Source organism: Podarcis vaucheri (assembly GCF_965113315.1).
Source record: "Podarcis vaucheri genome assembly, chromosome: 2".
In the NCBI taxonomy this organism is placed as follows: Eukaryota; Metazoa; Chordata; class Lepidosauria; order Squamata; family Lacertidae; genus Podarcis; species Podarcis vaucheri.
Genome location: NC_138760.1, coordinates 128708952 through 128725994, shown reverse-complemented (window position 1 = coordinate 128725994; position 17043 = coordinate 128708952). Strand labels below are relative to the sequence as shown.

Below are 17043 nucleotides of genomic sequence, written 5' to 3'. Positions count from 1 at the left end.
TGCCATCTTTAGGTTTTTGCTGTCAAGTGCTCCTTTGTGTTCAGATCAGGTCTCAGTATAATGATGTAGCACTTTGGGATGAAGATGCAGCCCAGAAGCCCAGCACTGGAGGCCAAGATAGAGAAGACCTGCACGGCTACCATGTATTTCCCCTTGGTGCTCAGGTAGGTGGGCACAAAGGACACCCAAACACTGCAGAAGACCAGCATGCTGAAGGTGATCAGCCTGGCTTCATTGAATGCCCCAGGCAGCTTTCTGGCTAGGAAAGCCACCGTGAAGCAGATGGCAGCCAGGAAGCCCATGTAGCCAAGGGCACCATAGAACATGGCCACAGACCCTTCGTTGCATTGCAGGATGATCTCTCCAGCCTGGGAGTGCATGTCAGAGTCTGGGAATGGGGGAGATGCACTCAGCCAGATGGTGCAGATGAGAACTTGGACATTGGAACAGGAAATGACAATAGAGTTGGCCAAACTCTTCCCCAGCCATCTCCTCACTCTGTTCCCTGGCTTGGTGGCCATGAAGGCCAGCACCACAGTGATGGTTTTAGTCAACAAAGAAGAGACGGCAACTGAGAAGATGATGCTGAAGACCATTTGTCGGAGAAGGCAGGTCTCTTTCCTTGGCTGGCCAATGAATAGGAAGGAGGATGAAAAAGAGAGCAGGAGGGAGACAAGGAGGATGTAGGAGAGGTCCCGGTTATTGGCTTTGACTATGGATGTTTCTTTGTACTTAAGGAAGATTCCTAAAATAATGCTTGTCATTAATAGCAGCAAGATAGTAATGGAAACTAGAACACTCCCCAAAGTTTCTTCATAGGTCAGGAAGGCGATACGTTTGGGAACACATTGAACTTGACCCTTGTTTGGATGCTGATCTTCTGGACATTTGGTGCAATGTTTTGCATCTAAGGAGGAAAAAGGAGTGCTTTAGCATCATTTAAATCCATAACCATCTATGTTCTATTACGTTTTAGGGGGAACAATGTCCATATAAGGGAGTGTCAGGAAAAAAGAATGTGTAAAAAGGGAGTGGACAAAATTGGTTATTTCATTTGCTTATTTAATATTTCTGCTTATACTGTTGCCTTCCTCCATGATGATAGAGGTGGTTTTCAAAAGTTTCTAAGTTTTATCACCCAAACAACCTTGTGATATAGGTAAAGCTGAGAGGCAGTGACCTCCCACAGAGGTGCTTCTTGTACAGCTTTTGCTGAATTTATACTGTCCTGTTCCATGGTTTTACCTTATTTAAATGGTTTTACCTTATATAAATAATATATTTGACCACTGAGGATACCCTCACCATGATCATTAATTTGTAGACCACCCATTGCTTCCTTTTCATTCTTTGTTCCAACCCACTTCCTAGAATGAACATAGATCAATAGAGAAGCCAAAAAAGAGACACATTCAAAAATGTATTTTGACTCTTAACAGAAAGTGTCCCTAAGTGAATGTTCCCACAATTTCTATTCTCAAAAGGGCTCCCGTTTATATTCACCCACCTTCCTGAGCAGAGATGGTCCCTTCTGCACATGGGGCACAAGCATAGCAGCAAACGGGCTTTCCTTCTTGAACCACTTTGGCGTATCCAGGTTGACAGCTCTTGGTACACCTGGAGCTAGGTACAGTCTAAACATAGAGAACATGCATCAAACAGAAAGTGTCAGGACTATTTGTGTCTCTGTAATTCATTTATGGAGTTTGGAATGGACCTAACAGGGTCCCTATTCCCACTGACCCCAGGAACTTTTCCAGGGAAGCATTTGGATGCAGGACAACACGGCAGGGAAACCTCTTTGGTGTGCTTCCTTTCTTATTCAGACAATTATATCTGCATATTCTATACAAAAGTATTCAAAAAGCAAATGACAAATCCTAGAATGACAGTGATAACAAAACAGCAGCAATAAAACATACTTATGAAGTTAAAATCAAAGGACCCCTAAATGGTTAAGTCCAGTGAAATTTGACTATGGGATGTGGCGCTCATCTCCACTTTCAGGCCAAGGGAGCTGGCATTCGTCCTCAGGCAGCTTTCTGGGTCATGTGGCAGCATGACTAAACCGCTTCTGGAGCAATAGGACACTGTGATGAGTGCCAGAGTGCACAGAAACACTATTTACATTCCCACTGCAATGGTACTTATTAATCTACTTGCGCTCATATGCTTTTGAACTGCTAGGTTGGCAGCAGCTGGGACAGAGCAATGGGAAAAGCAGTTAAACATACCACCACCTGAAGACTCCAACTTCAAAAACTGCCTCCTAAATTATGGTTACTTTATTATTCTTTTCCCAAAGCTAACACCATGCTTGTTAACTGTCCAAGCACTGAGGTCAGGAGACACCATCAATATCCAGGGAGCAAAAGCTCTCCTTTCCACTCTTTACTTCCTGAAGTCTGGACGTGATTCTCATTCACCCCCTGGGCTGACTTTTGTAAACCTTGCATTAAACTGATTAGGGCTTATCCACACTTCCTTTTGGGCCATCTTTCTAGTCACAGGTCCATGCTTTAAAGCTCCATGTCAAAGCAGCCCTTCCTTCCTTCCTTCCTTCCTTCCTTCCTTCCTTCCTTCCTTCCTTCCTTCCTTCCTTCCTTCCTGTCTATCTCAGTGCTTCCCCAAAGAAAACCCACATTTTAGCAGTGAATCAAAGCAAATGGCACCACAGGAAAGTGCTGGCAGAAAAAACACCATAAAACAAAAATCCTGCTCAGACACAGATCAGGACTTGTAAGTCGTATTGTGGCACAAATGGAAGTGTCAATGAGCCCTTACTCCCCAGCAGGTGTGTAAGGGGCTGTAGTCAAAGTGCCCTTGGAATTATTCAGTAAGGTGATTAGACCATTACAGATGTAATGTGGGATAAAGTAGTATGCCATACCTTCTCAGACCACTTGGGCCACACAATGGCTTGTGAGTTGATTGTGAAATTCATGTCAGTGGATCCGTCTCTCCTTATACTCCCAACCAGCACTCTTACACGAGTCTTATTGGGAAACATCACCCAGTTCTCAATGTCATAGTAGAATGGAATCTCCCCATTCTCATCCAATCTGAGGCTGCCCATGGAAGTATTCAAAAACTGGAGTCCTCCTAAGAAAGGGTGGAGCTGGAAGAGCAGTTAAAAAACACCAGCATTTATAAAATAGAAAAGTTGAATATCAGACCTCTACGCTTTGAGCTCTAATCTCCTAGGAATTGGGGTCTGTGCATATTTCATCTGGACTCGTGGGCCTGTTGCAGTCATTCCTTTTTCTTTATTAGAACATTTGTAGGCAACTCATTGTATAAAATAACAAGGTTTCCCGGGAATAAGATAAATACAAAAGACAATAAAAATACTTCTTAAAAAAATAAAATTAGCACAAATACCAAACTTTTTAAGCATAGATGGTCCTAGAATCATAGAATCATAGAATCATAGAGTTGGAAGAGACCACAAGGGCCATCGAGTCCAACCCCCTGCCAAGCAGGAAACACCATCAGAGCACTCCTGACATATGGTTGTCAAGCCTCTGCTTAAAGACTTTGATTCAGTGCACAGCATAGCTGCCAACTCCATGGGGCCCTAGGTGCCCAAGCACCTACAAAATTCCCCATGAAGGGGTCGGGCATCCACAAATTTTGGTGCCAGAGCCATGTGCGCTGCATGACACCTACAGGCCCAGGCATAGGGGCCATATTGGCACTCCTAGTGCACAGTTAGACCCTTATGAATAGAACACTATTTCCTCAGCTGCTCACTGTATCACCAGGGAAGGTTATTTGTCAATAGGGGCCGCTCAGGTCTCCTCACAGCCAAGAATGTAGGAGTGGGATGTGTGGCTGTTCAGAGTAGTCCCCCTGCCTGGTAAAATTATCTGAAAGTAGGGGGAATCTGCACATACATACTCCCATGAGATTGAAACTTTTGTTGCTCAGTATTCTAGATAATGTGGAAGCCTGCGAATTGAAGACTTCTCCTTTCCGTTCAAAGTGTAGCCGCTTTCAAATAGAACTTGCACAATGCCACAAAGGAGGACATCGTCTCCCATTATCATTTGGTTGTGCTAATTTATTGGCATAGAGGTAAATTTCTTAACAGTTAATATAATTTAAATATAAATCCTTTTTTAAACAATCTGTTTCTTTCAACAGCTTTTCCAACAAGCTGAGAAGCTCTTTGCTTTTCATGTTCTTTCTGTAGTTTTACACTGTGTTTCATACTATCCAAGTTCTTAAACCGCCCTGCACTCTTTTGACAAAGGCCAATTTTATCATGTAAAAGTTTAGATATTAATATATAATTTAAAATTCCTTCTGTTTTACAGTTGATGGGCAATTTCAAGTCCCAGCAGAGACACAGTGGAAGATGAGGAGGAACCACCTTCTGCTATGATGGCTGCATCTCTCGCCAGAGAGGAAGAACTAGATGGTGGGGGACTGTTCTGACATAACCACAATAGGCAGAAAGGTCTGCTTCTGCCACAAGACTCACTAATGAGATTTTCCACCAAAAGGAACAAAAAGAAATAAAATTCTCAGTCCTAAATCTGATTCCAGTGGTGGGGAAATGAGTAGCAACTTGCAACAAGGAAAAGGAAATACCTGCCATGGCTGTAGCCTTTGACGTTCCAGCCTGTCTCCTCCACTCGCCATCAGCATGACCTTTGATCTAGATGAATATGCAGCTTTTAAAGCCTGAGCCACAGCCTGGACACTGAAGTAAGTGACATAGCTGTCTTGAGACAGGACTCTCTCCAGCTCCTCTTCAGGCACCATCTCCAGTTTGTCATTCTCTGTGCATCTTGTCCGACCTTTCACAGCCAATGTGTCCTTTCTATATAAACAATGAAATGCTTTATACCAAAACTGTGTAAGAAGTTTGGAAGATGGATCATAGGGTTTGTATCTTTTCCTTAGTTGGGGCTTCATTATGAAGGACAAAGATCCATGGATGTACTGGAAGAGATCAGGAGCACTATGAAAACCATAATTAATGTCTAGAAGACCTGTTGAGATCCAGACTTTCCCCCCGATTTGTTTCTCAAGAAATTGTTGTATTATCATGAGATCAATCCATGCCGCTTGACTGCTTCTATAGTAAACAAATATTTTGACTTTGTCCCATATGATAAATGGTTCACTTGGGATGAGATATGGATTTAGGTTATGGTCTGGCATTCTTTTTAATAAGGCAATGCAAATTCCATTGTTGATCATCAGAGGTGTCAAGGCACTCAAGAACCTTTCTCCATTAGCATTGTCTGAAACCAAGAGGCCAGTCCATGTCCATCCAAAATTCAGGAGCAACTTGACAATCCCCCAATACTGACTTTCCCCCTTGGGGACCATTTGGTAGACAAAGGGGACTTCAGTTTTCTCATCCAGTGTCTGAGTCATAACACCATAACTGATCTAGTGAGGAAAGGAAGAGATTAGTGATTTGTTTGATTTTCAGGAAAAGGAATAGATACTGTATTTATTGTCTGTTATTACTTATTATCTGTTATTGTCTGAAAAAAATGTGCTTGCTGCGGTTGATTGCAGTTTAGTCTGAAATATTTGGAGATATTTGGAGAGTGCCAGATTGGTGGATGCTGGAAGATTGACTCTCCTGGAAAGAAAGTGGAATTTATTTCTTGTCCCTATCCTTCATACCTGTGGGATTTTGTAGATGCCAGACATGGCTGAAATCTCTTTCGAGGTGGCAGAATTGCAGCCTTCAAGAACAGACAGCAGGTTATTCCATTCTCCACAGTTATAGTTTGGAGTATTGCTTTGCCATCCTGCAAGCAGGTCTAGCATGGCAGCAGAAGTCATCCTTCCATCAAAAAAGTTCTCAAAGAGGTTGTAGCCCAAGGAGATGTTGGGTAAGAACCTGGAATTCTGGTTGATCTCCTGAATGGAGAACAAGAAGGACAAGATGTGCCAGTAGAGCCTAGGTGTAAAACTGCAAGGAAACATAAAAAAAATGTCAGAAACCTATTCACCATGTAAAGAAAGCAAATGTTATTTGTAGGCATTCTCAAAGTAGCTCATCACCAAACAATGATATGTATGTTTGCAGTTTGGGCTGAGACAAGGAATATATTTTTATTATTATTTATGTAATAAATTTATATACCGCTCTTCATCTGAGGATCACCTAGTTACAAGGTGTAAATCTATTTACCACTTAAAAATAAAAACTAGGAGATTGCAAATTCCATTGCAGAGAAAGAAAGAAAACACACAGCCTTCAAAGTGGAAAACTGCCTTTATTATTTTGAATTAAGTAGAAACTGTTGGAGTGGTGTTGGAGAAGCATGACATCCAGTGGCATCTAATTACTTACCATGCAAGCCTTTTTGAGGGAATCTGGGAAAAAATGTATGGTTCTTCTACAGTCAACATACTTGGAGATATGATCCCAGCAATTATGAAGTCTCCGGGCCGGTAGTAATTCTGTGTTTCACTTTCTTCCCAGATCAGATTCAAGGGACATATTTTTCCTTGATTTTCGCAGTCCCCATGTGTCATTATCAGGAAAAGCAGGAGGGAAATCATTTTGCCTGCACCTCCTACGTGCGGGTGTTGCTGTGGTCTAAACCACAGAGCCTAGGGCTTGCCTATCAAAAGGTCGGCGGTTCGAATCCCCGTGACGGTGTAAGATCCGTTGCTCAGTTCCTGCTACTGCCAAGCTAGCAGTTCGAAAGCATATCAAAGTGCAAGTAGATAAATAGGTACCGCTCCAGCAGGAAGGTAAACTGCGTTTCCGTGCACTGCTCTGGTTTGCCAGAAGTGGCTTAGTCATGCGGGCATATTCCGACTCCCTCGGCCAATAAAGCGAGATGAGCACCGCAACCCCAGAGTTGTTTGCGACTGGACCTAATGGTCAGGGGTCCCTTTACCTTTACCTACATGTCTTTTTTGGCTGCTCCTTTCTGTTGCCCAGCCAGGTAATCAGAAGTCAAAAACACTTGCAAGAGGAATGCTGCAGTGACTTTCCCAGTATGGGTAACATTCAGGTTTGCCTCAGCTGTTCATTCAGCCTGTCTCTGACATATCAGCTATTCTCTGCATCAGCCTTTCTCCCCAGGCACAGAGCTAGATATAACCTCCTGCTGTCCTTGATTGCGCTGTCTTGGCAACCTCCAGAAATATATCTTGATCTTGGCAGGAATAAATAGCTATGATTTTGATAATTATAAGGAGAATAAATTTGACACTGCAACAAACTTTAGTCATTGTGAAGCTTGGGTGGCAGGTGCAGAGCTGGAGGGAAAACATGTTTACAATAAATCACAGGTGAATTGCCAAAGTTTGATGTGTGTGTGTGTGTGTGCAAGTTTGGCCTCAACAGCATTAGGAAAGCTCTGCAGCTAGATGAGACGAAGTCCCATCTAGTCCAGCATCCCATATATTGAAGTGTCTTATCATACACCTTTGGGAAGCTCACAAGCAGGGCATGGGGATAAGAGCCCTTTGGTGGTCTTGTTCTGCAACAAATGGTATTCAGAGACAGTGCCAGATTTACATATAAGCTAAACAAGCCATAGCTTACAGCCCACTCTCTTAGGGTCCCCCAAAAAAGGTTAAAGGGGAAAAAACTGCATGTACATTTCCAAAATATAGGATAAAAAACAAATAATATAAACATACAGCAACAGTGTTTTGTGTTGTGCATGGACCTATTAGGTCCATAAATTACAGTATAGCCTATATTCAACACAAAATCCAGCGACAATTTGTTGTTGACAAAGGACAGGTGGACATATAAAGGGCCCCATTATCTTCAGTAGCTTGGGGCCTCATCAAACCTAAATCCAGCCCTGTTCAGAGACATGCAAGCCTCCCCACAGAAACCAACCCACCATTACATCGTTAAGAATTATGAACTGTTTCATTGAGGCATATGGCCCAATGGGGCTTACTCCCAGGTAAGTAAGTCCAGGTTCTGTGTGTCCCATGGAACTTCATGGGAATTCTGGCTAACAAGGCATAGGGTACTGCAGGAAAATATATCTTTCTTATGGAGTTGAGAGATGCCTTCTTGGCTCAGCATCAAATTGTGCAGGTTCATAGAAACAGATTCCCAGCACACAGCTATTAACTGATCTTTAGAAAAAAGAAATAAAAGAAACTGCAAAAAGAAAGCGAAGAAGAAATACAATAAATGCTGGCGTGTATAAAAGGTGGAATAGATTGGTTTAAAGTGCATCAATGGGACAAAAACATTACAAATCCCCATATAAATCAAAGAGTAACATCAGCCACCCAGACGCTTCATTCAGGCTCCAGCAATAAACACAGACCCTTCAACCAGGAGTTTAGTGGAGCTTGGTAGATGCCAAATTAGGAACTCCAACTAAGAGGGAGGAAGTCTTAGGGGGAGCCTCTGCAACACCACCTTCCCTGTTCATGAGTGAGAGGTGAGCAGGTCTTTCTTGAAATGGGCCACTATAGACAAAACAGGGTTAGGCTAGTGATGGTGGTTGTTAATAGAGGTGCTGTGTTCTCTGAGATCAATATTAGGCAGCAGAACAAGCTTAGAAGGAAGTTTGAATGGCAACCATTTGACTAAATGAAGAAGTTTGACTGGATCTTTTAACATTATCTGTAAGTTTACAACCGTGGCTCACATGAACAGTAGTGCCATTTTGCCCGCTCAATAGGGGGTCCCCGGTGCCATGGGTGCCATGGGTGACATGCAGCATGTATGGCCCTGGCACCAAAATTTGTGGGTGCTCGGCCACCGACCTTCCTTGGGCTCTAGGGATGCTAAAAGGACTGTGTTGTACATAGTTGTTCTACTACGTGCCAGTACAATATACTATTGCTGACCTTAGTTAACTGTCCTGACATATTTTCTTCTACAATGCTGTGGCTTCAGTTACACAATCCACTGGCGAGCTGACTGCACACTGCACACACCCCAACGTTACAAATATATTTTCTTTTCTTTTTTATAATAATTTTTATGAAGTTTTCCATTTAACAAACCAATCATATCACATTAATTATTCCAAATTATACCAATACATATCATAAAGTCCAAATATTTTGCCGAATTATAATTTTTTGTTGGGAGTTCCCATGCTTCGAGTTCAGTAGGGTCCAGTCATCTCACATTTCTGCTGCTTTTAGTGTTCACCAGTCCCATCTTTCAATCTTCTTGTTTTTATCCTTTTTCTTCTTTATAACCTCTGAGTTGTTTCCACAGGCAAGTTAAAGTAAGCAATAATATGTTTCTGTGTGAACTTTGTAAGGCTCTCCCTTTTTTTAAAGCTGGTAAACCTTTTGTTTGCAAAAAATCACACACTGATCCAAAAGTCCTCCTCGAGCGGCAGACACCATCTTTCTCAGTTCCGATGAAATAAAATCTAGGCGTTTGCTCATTAATTTTCCCAGACAAGTTGCTCCATAAATTAGCCTTTCCAGAGAAGATTTGCCAAGTCAAACTTAGAATACAAACAAGATAACAGAGTAATGGCTCACCTCCCCCTAGGGAGCCTTTTATTTTCTTTCCAGATATTTCAAAAAACAACAGCTTTAGTTGATATTTTTATTTCCACACAGTTTATTTTCTAATCTCACTTGCTATAGGTCATATTGACAGTTCTTCTGGGGGGTGGGTTGTTAGATATTATCGTAATAAGAAAAGAAAAGTCTTTCCATTCCATTTCAGCATACTGGCATAGATGTTATTCTTTGATGTTATCTTCTTTCCAGTCCAATCCATCACTTTTAACTTCTCAGTGGCAGGCTTAATTAGCAGCTAACGTACCCTTTTCTTCCCTCTAAGCATGTGCAATAACTTATATCCATTTTTTTATCTTAAGAAATGCAACTAGGGTCGCTCTCAGAGACAGCGTCTGGGAGATCTGAGCTCGCTCGAGGGCTTTTCGTCCAGTGCCCTCACCCCCTCCTTCTTTCGAACTCAGGGATGATTTATGGGCAACCCCGGACGAGGGTGCATCTTCCCTTACACCGGAAAGAAAAATGGGAGGCTGATTTACTCCTATCTCAGCCCCTTAAGTATCTTGTGTGAGCTGGAGAGATGGTATTGTCAGCCATCTTCCAAGGCGCCCCTAGCGGAGCCCCAACATTACAAATACAGTGGTGCCTCGCAAGACGAAAATAATCCGTTCCGTGAGTCTCTTCGTCTAGTGGTTTTTTCGTCTTGCGAAGCAACCCTATTAGCGGCTTAGCGGATTAGCGCTATTAGCGGTTTAGCGGCTATTAAAGGCTTGGCGGCTTAGTGGCTAAAAGGCTATTAGCGGCTTAGTGGCTTAGAAAAAGGAGGGGAAAGCGATAAAAATCACAAGACTCGCAAGACAAAAACGAAAAGCAAGCCAATAGGGAAATTCGTCTTGCGAAGCGCATCAAAAAACGGAAAACCCTTTCTTCTAGCGGGTTTTTCGTCTTGCGAGGCATTCGTCTTGCGGGGCACCACTGTACATTTTCATCATTCTTATTTATGGGAAAGGAAGAGAAAAAACTTTTTGAAAAATACATTGAATTTTACATAGCTCGCTGTTGTCATCTGCTGTCACATTTGTAAATTGCACTTCAAAACACATTTAAAATGTTTTATTTGCAGCTATTTAGCTGAGTCCTTAGGGAATCACATGACATATTTAATTTTTGTGGTTAGGTGCTCCTTTGTATTCAGATTAGGCCTCAGTACAATAATGTAGCACGGATTGGCGTAACAAGGTACAAGAATTTGCTGAAATGGCGCAGTTGACAAATAGCCTGAGAGGCAACTCAAAACAAAAAATTATGCAAAACTGGGATAGATATAAGATATATGTTCAAAAATACAGTAAAGGGTCACTATCTATGCTAGCATTCAATACACGTTGGAGAGAGACTGAGTTGAGAAATAAGACCAAGGGTAAATATTGATATAGGAATGTATTAGATAAAATGTAAAGAAATATACAATAAAAGAGTACAATCATTTGTAAAAAAAATGAATATACAACAGGATAGACAGGAAGTCCAATGTGTTGGTACATATATGATTTTGGAATTTTTTTTGTTTTTCCTTCTTCTTTTAGTATATAAACTTTGTATACATGTTGCAAATTATAGTACAATAAGCCTTGTGATGTAATATGATTATGTTTACCGATGAAACATAAAAACTTTAATAAATAAATAAAATTCAAAAATAAATAAATAAAATGTTTTATTTGCAGCTGTGTAGCTGAGCCCTTAGAGAATCATATGGCATCTTTAATTTGAGTTGTTAGGTGCTCCTTTGTATTCAGATCAGGCCTTAGTACAATAATGTAGCACTTAGGGAGGAAGATACAACCGAGAAGTCCAGCACTAGACGCTAAAATAGAGAAGACCTGAACACCTACCATGTATTTCCCCTTTGTGCTCAGGTAGGTGGGCACAAAGGACACCCAAACACTGCAGAAGACCAGCATGCTGAAGGTGATCAGCTTGGCCTCATTGAAGGCCCCAGGCAGCTTCCTGGCTAAGAAAGCCACCGTGAAGCAGATGGCAGCCAGGAAGCCCATGTAGCCCAGGGCACTGTAAAACATAGCAACAGACCCTTCATTACATTGCAGGGTGATCTGTCCAGCCTGGGAGTGCATGTCAGACTCTGGGAATGGAGAAGAGATCCCTAGCCAGATGGTGCAGATAACCACTTGGACACTGGAACATGAAATGACAATGGAGTTCATCAGACTTTTCCCCAGCCATCTCCTGACTCTGTTTCCTGGCTTAGTAGCAAGAAAGGCCAGCACCACAGCGATGGTTTTTGCCAACACAGAAGAAACTGCAGTGGAGAAGATGATGCTGAAAGCTGTTTGCCGGAGAAGGCAAGTCGCTTTCTTCGGCTCTCCAATGAACAGGAAGGAAGACAAAAAGGAAAGCAGGAGAGAGATGAGGAGGATGTAAGAGAGGTCCCTGTTGTTGGCTTTGACTATGGGTGTTTCCTTGTATTTAATGAAGATTCCTAAGGCAAAGCCTGTTGTTAAAGACAGGAATAGGGAAAGGAAAGCTAAAACAATTCCCAAGTAGTCTTCATAAGCCAGGAAGGTGATAATCTTGTGGATACATTGATCTCGGTCTTTATTTGGATGTTGATCTTCTGGACACTTGATGCAATGATCTGCATCTAAGGAGAAGGAGAAAAGAGTGTCCAAACATCATCCATATGAATAACCATCTGTGTTCTATAATACCAGGAAGAATAATGCTGATGCAAGGGTGATCAGGGAAGGAGGCATTGTAGGGAGGGAGAGGCAAAAGTGTTTATTTCCTTTTTCAATGTTTACCATAGCTTCCTGACTTTCCTTCAAGGAGAGAGAGGGTTTCCTTGCTTTTTATCACCCAAACAACCTTGGGATATAGGTATAGCTGAGAAACTCTCACCTCCACAGACATGTGTCTGGTGTCTACATTGCACAGCTTTCACCAAATACCAACGACATGCCTCTTTACCTTGAGCTTTTACCGTTCATATTTTGTCTTCTGGGGCGCATATCATTTGGGTGTGTTTTTTTTCTTTTATTCTTCTGGTCTATTTGCATGTAATAATTTTAATATGATTTATTTTATTTTGTATTGTGCTTTCACTAAGTGAACATTTACTATTGTATTTTTAATATATATATTTTTAAAAAACCTCATTTTCTTTTTGGTGTGGTTTTGGTTCTTTACTCACTGAGGGCACCGTTTAATATCCCTAAATAAATGCATTGTGAGCAGTGCATCCAAAGTTCTCCACTTCGCTCTCCACTTTTTGGCCAGAGATTCCTATTCCTATTCTCCTTCTAACTTGGAGTCACCCACCTTCACAAGTAGAGATTGTCCCTTCTGCACATGGAGCACAAGAATAGCAGCAAATCGGCTTTCCTTCTTGAACCACTTTGGTGTATCCAGGTAGACAGATTTTGGTACACCTTGAGAAAGGCACAGTCTAGCCATAAAGAGAAAAGGGAACATCAAGGGGAAATTGTTAGGAATTTTTGTGTCTATAGAGGTTATTCATAGAGTTTGGAAACAAACCAACTGGATCTCTGGTTCCACTGGCTCCGAACCCTTTGTTCACAAGAGTGCTTCTGTTGCAGAACAACATGGCAGGGAAATCTCTTTGGTGTGTTTCCTTCAACATTCATATCCCAGATAAGTATACTTAAGGCAAAAGATACAGTAACAATCTCTGAACAGCAGCAACAACAAAACAACAGCAATTAAACAGGCAATAAAACATACCAGCTACTGAAGATGCTAGCTTAAAAAAAAATGATTCTAGATTCAGGTAGGTAGCTGTGTTGGTCTCACGCAGTCGAAATAAATAAATAAAATCAAAAAAATCTCCAGTAGCACCTTAGAGACAAACTAAGTTTGTTCTGGGTATAAGCTGAAGTGTGCATGCACACAAAAGCTTATACCCAGAGCAAACTTAATTTTAAGTTTTATTTTGTTAATTTTATTATTTTTTAAAAAATGCTTCCTGATTTGTTTTTGTTTTTTGCCCAATCATGGAATCAAGTGTCCCTTACCTGGTTAAACCGTTTTGGCCACACAATGGCTTCTGGGCTAATGGTGAAGTTGATATCAGCAGATGCCTTTCTCTGTATATTCCCTATTTTCACTCTGACACGAGACTTATTGGGAAACATCACCCAGTTCTCAATATCAAACTCAGCTGGCAGCTTCCCATTTTCATCCAAATGCAGTCCATCGATGGAGCCATTTGAAAACTGGATTTCTCTTAAGAAAGGGTGAAGCTGCAGTGACAGGGAAACACCAGATATCCTGCCTGTATTCTGTACGGTGTTTTATACTATATTCAGTTCTTTTGTGTCATTTTTAAAAACTGTTTTGTATTGTAAGCTGGCCTGGCAGCTTTTGACAAATGGCAGTATATAAATGCTGAGATAAAAATGAAAAGAGAGCCCATCTCAACCAAGTGTAGAATCCTATGGCCAGGAGACCTTGCGCCTGTGCAGTCTGCTTTCTAGGTGCTGCTAACTGTTGATGGGCATCTTCAAGACTCAGTAGGGACAGAGGAAGAGGTGAGAAGGGTCCAAATCCAGCTGAGAAGGCTGGATCTCTCCAAGGAGGAACCACCAGAAAGTGTGGGGGTCTTCTGACAAAACTTTGACCTCTGCCAGAAGCCTCACAAAATTGGATTTGCTTCAGTAACGGACAGACATTTTGTCTCACTACTCAATTTGATTCCAGTTGGTTTTGGGGGATGTCATAAAGTTGGAATGCTGTATTTAAGAGACAGTCAATGTTAGGGACAGTATGTACACAAATTGTATAAGGGTAGAATGCGCAGGGATGTATGGGGTGTTAGGGAAGGTATTTTGTCCACCTTTGATCCTCAGCTCTCTCTTGTGGCTCCTAGAAGCTGTCAGCATGTGACAACAGTCACACTCTGAGACATGGCTTTGACTAAACCAGGTGAGGGGGGCTGATGGGTCTCAAGCTCTTGGCGAGTTAGGGACCTCCTCTGCATACAAAAAACCAGGCTCTGGAGGATTGAGCGGGTGAGACCAAGAGTGGGTCCTATGGTCAAGAAGGTGGTTACTGCATGTGCTATAGAGGGAAATGAAAGCTGGATGGGGTTTTTGCAACCTGAGAAAGTAGCCAGGGCCGTCTTAAGTATATCTGGCGCCGTGGTGCAAAGATCCCTCTGGCGCCCCCCATCACCCCATATCCCAGAGTTGCTGACCTTTTTATGGCGCTGCCAGTAGCTTTGTGGGGCTGGAGGAAAGGGGCAGCAGCTGGAGGGGGCTCCTCCGGCGGGGAAGAGATGGAGGCTTCGGGCGCGGCGCTGCTTCAGCGAGACAGGTGAGGGGAGCGAGCTGATGCCGGGAGGCCCAAACAACCTCCACCTCTTCCTTGACGCCCTGGTGCCCCACACCACTTTCCTCTATGGGCAAAGACGCCCCTGAAGCCAGCCCTTCTAGGAGAAGGGAAGCTTGGATGCAGCCTTGCAGCCATGCACATTGGTGAGAAATGTTTCAGGAGTAAACCCTGAGGAACAACCCATAACTGCTGCCCTGCAGGGCATCTTCAGGAGAAGGAAAGGCTAAGGAGTAAACCCTACACAAATCTGGAGTCCTGAAGGAGGTTAGGGGGCACATTGCGTTCCTCCTTCCGCCAACTCCTGCATCCATCCTAGTGCCCAACATATTGTTTTCCTTTCCTTTGGACCATACCAATGAGGCTGAGGGGGATATTCTTGTGCTGTTGGCGTCCCAGGACCTCCCAACACACTGTCCAGGCTTGCATAATAGAAGTCAACCAGTAACTCCTCCTGATAAAGGGTGTAAGTAAGCAGAAACAATTATTTCCATTCATTTGGCTTTTGTTTTCTATGTATGTTGAGATGGGGAACTTGTGCAGTTGGAATTTATTATTGTAGTTATTAGTAGTATTTCATCATTTCATTTCATTTCACTGTACCTTGCCCATCAGACTGGGTTGCCGCAACTTCCAATATACAAAAACACAACAGAACATCACACATTTTGTAAGAAAACCAAAACCTGGCTGGGACAATGAAGTTCGGTGTGAAAAAATGGGGAAAGAATTACCTGCCATGGCTGCAGCCTTTGACGTTCCAACCAGTCTCTTCCACCTCCCATCACCATCCACTTTGATCTAGATGAATAGGCAGCATTTAAGGCATGTGCAACAACTTGGACATTGAAGTAAGTGTTGTAGCTATCTTGAGACAGGGCTGTCTCCATCTCTTCTTTGGGCAGATTCTCCAGTTTCTCCTCCTCTGTGCATCTGGTCTCGCCTTTTGCAGCCAACACATGCTTTGAATATGAACAATGAAATGCTGTGTTCCAAAATTGTTGGAGAGCAGATGAGTATGGACTATTGTAGCCACAGCTGATCCTTCTTTGAGCCTTCATTACAAAGGATAATGAACCATGGATGTACTGGAACAGAACAGGAGGAGAGGACATATAGGTATTGGTGTCCTGAAAAGCTGCCGCAATCCAGATTTTTGCCCCAATTTCTTTCCCAAATGTCCCTTGTAGTGTCATGATTGGAATCCATCCCATTCGATTTATTTCGTGGTAAACAATGACACTGACTTGTGTCCAGGTAATGAATGGTTCAATTAGACCAAGCATTTGATGACCATTCTTTTCTGGAAATCTTTTTGATAATTCAATGCAAATTCCTTTCTTGATCATTAAAGACCTCAAGGCACTTGTGAACCTTTCTCCATTGTCATTGTCTGGCGCAATGAGGCCAATCCACGTCCATCCAAAATGCAGGAGCAACTCAACAATCCCATGGTACTGAGTTTCTTCTTTGGGGACAATCCGGTAGACAAAAGGGAACTGAACTTCTTCAAGGTCCTGAGCAATAAAGCCATAACTGATCTAGTGGGGAATGGAAGAGTTTGGTGTTTTACTTTGCTTTCAGAAGAAAAGACCAGATACTAACCTGGAATGATCAATATCTAACAAAATGTGTGCTGGCTGAAGCTGTGAGTTTTATTCTGAAGCATTGGGAGTGTATGAGGTGGTGGGGGCTTGGTTTTATTAAATCAATCAATCAATCAATCAATCAATCAATCAAGCTTTGAAGAAAAACCCATGGAGCCATGGCTCAGGATTTTCTTGCTCCTGTTATATTGCTGAACTTCTCCACTATTCCTCCATTCCAGCACCCCGCCCCTGCAAATACCTGAGGGATTTTGTAGATGCCTGACAAGACTGAAATCTCTTTCGAGATGTCAGAATTTGCTCCTTCAAGAACAGCCAGGAGTTTGCTTTGTTTTCCACAGTGATAGTTGGGAATATTGCCTTCCCGGCCAGCAAGCAGGTCTAGCATGGCCTCAGATGTCCTCCGGGCATCAAAATAGTTCTCATAGAGGTTGTAGCCCAGGGTGATGTTGGGTAAGAGCCTAGGATCCTGGTTGATCTCTTGAATGGTGAACAAGAAGGACAAGGCATACCAGTAGAAAACAGGGGTGAACCTGCAATTCAATAATAACCATTAATCGTCAAACTGCTGTTCAGCATTTAATAAAACTAAACACTATTTGAACCCCAAATAATGGTC

General features: G+C 42.4%; 2 protein-coding genes across 2 annotated transcripts; both read right to left on the bottom strand.

Annotated features, from left to right (window-relative positions):
* On the bottom strand, positions 1-6510 carry LOC309526231 (vomeronasal type-2 receptor 26-like; the record flags this gene model as incomplete). Its single annotated transcript, XM_082212145.1, has 6 exons — positions 1-907; positions 1508-1634; positions 2891-3118; positions 4597-5406; positions 5650-5941; positions 6326-6510. 6 exons carry the CDS (start codon positions 6508-6510, stop codon positions 9-11), a joined length of 2541 nt encoding a protein of 846 aa, XP_082068271.1. The 3' UTR covers positions 1-8.
* A 4691-nt stretch (positions 6511-11201) lies between these two features.
* LOC309526230 (vomeronasal type-2 receptor 26-like) lies at positions 11202-16812 on the bottom strand (the record flags this gene model as incomplete). Its single annotated transcript, XM_082212144.1, has 5 exons — positions 11202-12112; positions 12790-12916; positions 13503-13730; positions 15552-16358; positions 16666-16812. The coding sequence occupies 5 exons, from the start codon at positions 16810-16812 to the stop codon at positions 11202-11204; spliced, it is 2220 nt and encodes a 739-aa protein (XP_082068270.1).
* Positions 16813-17043: the final 231 nt, after the last annotated feature.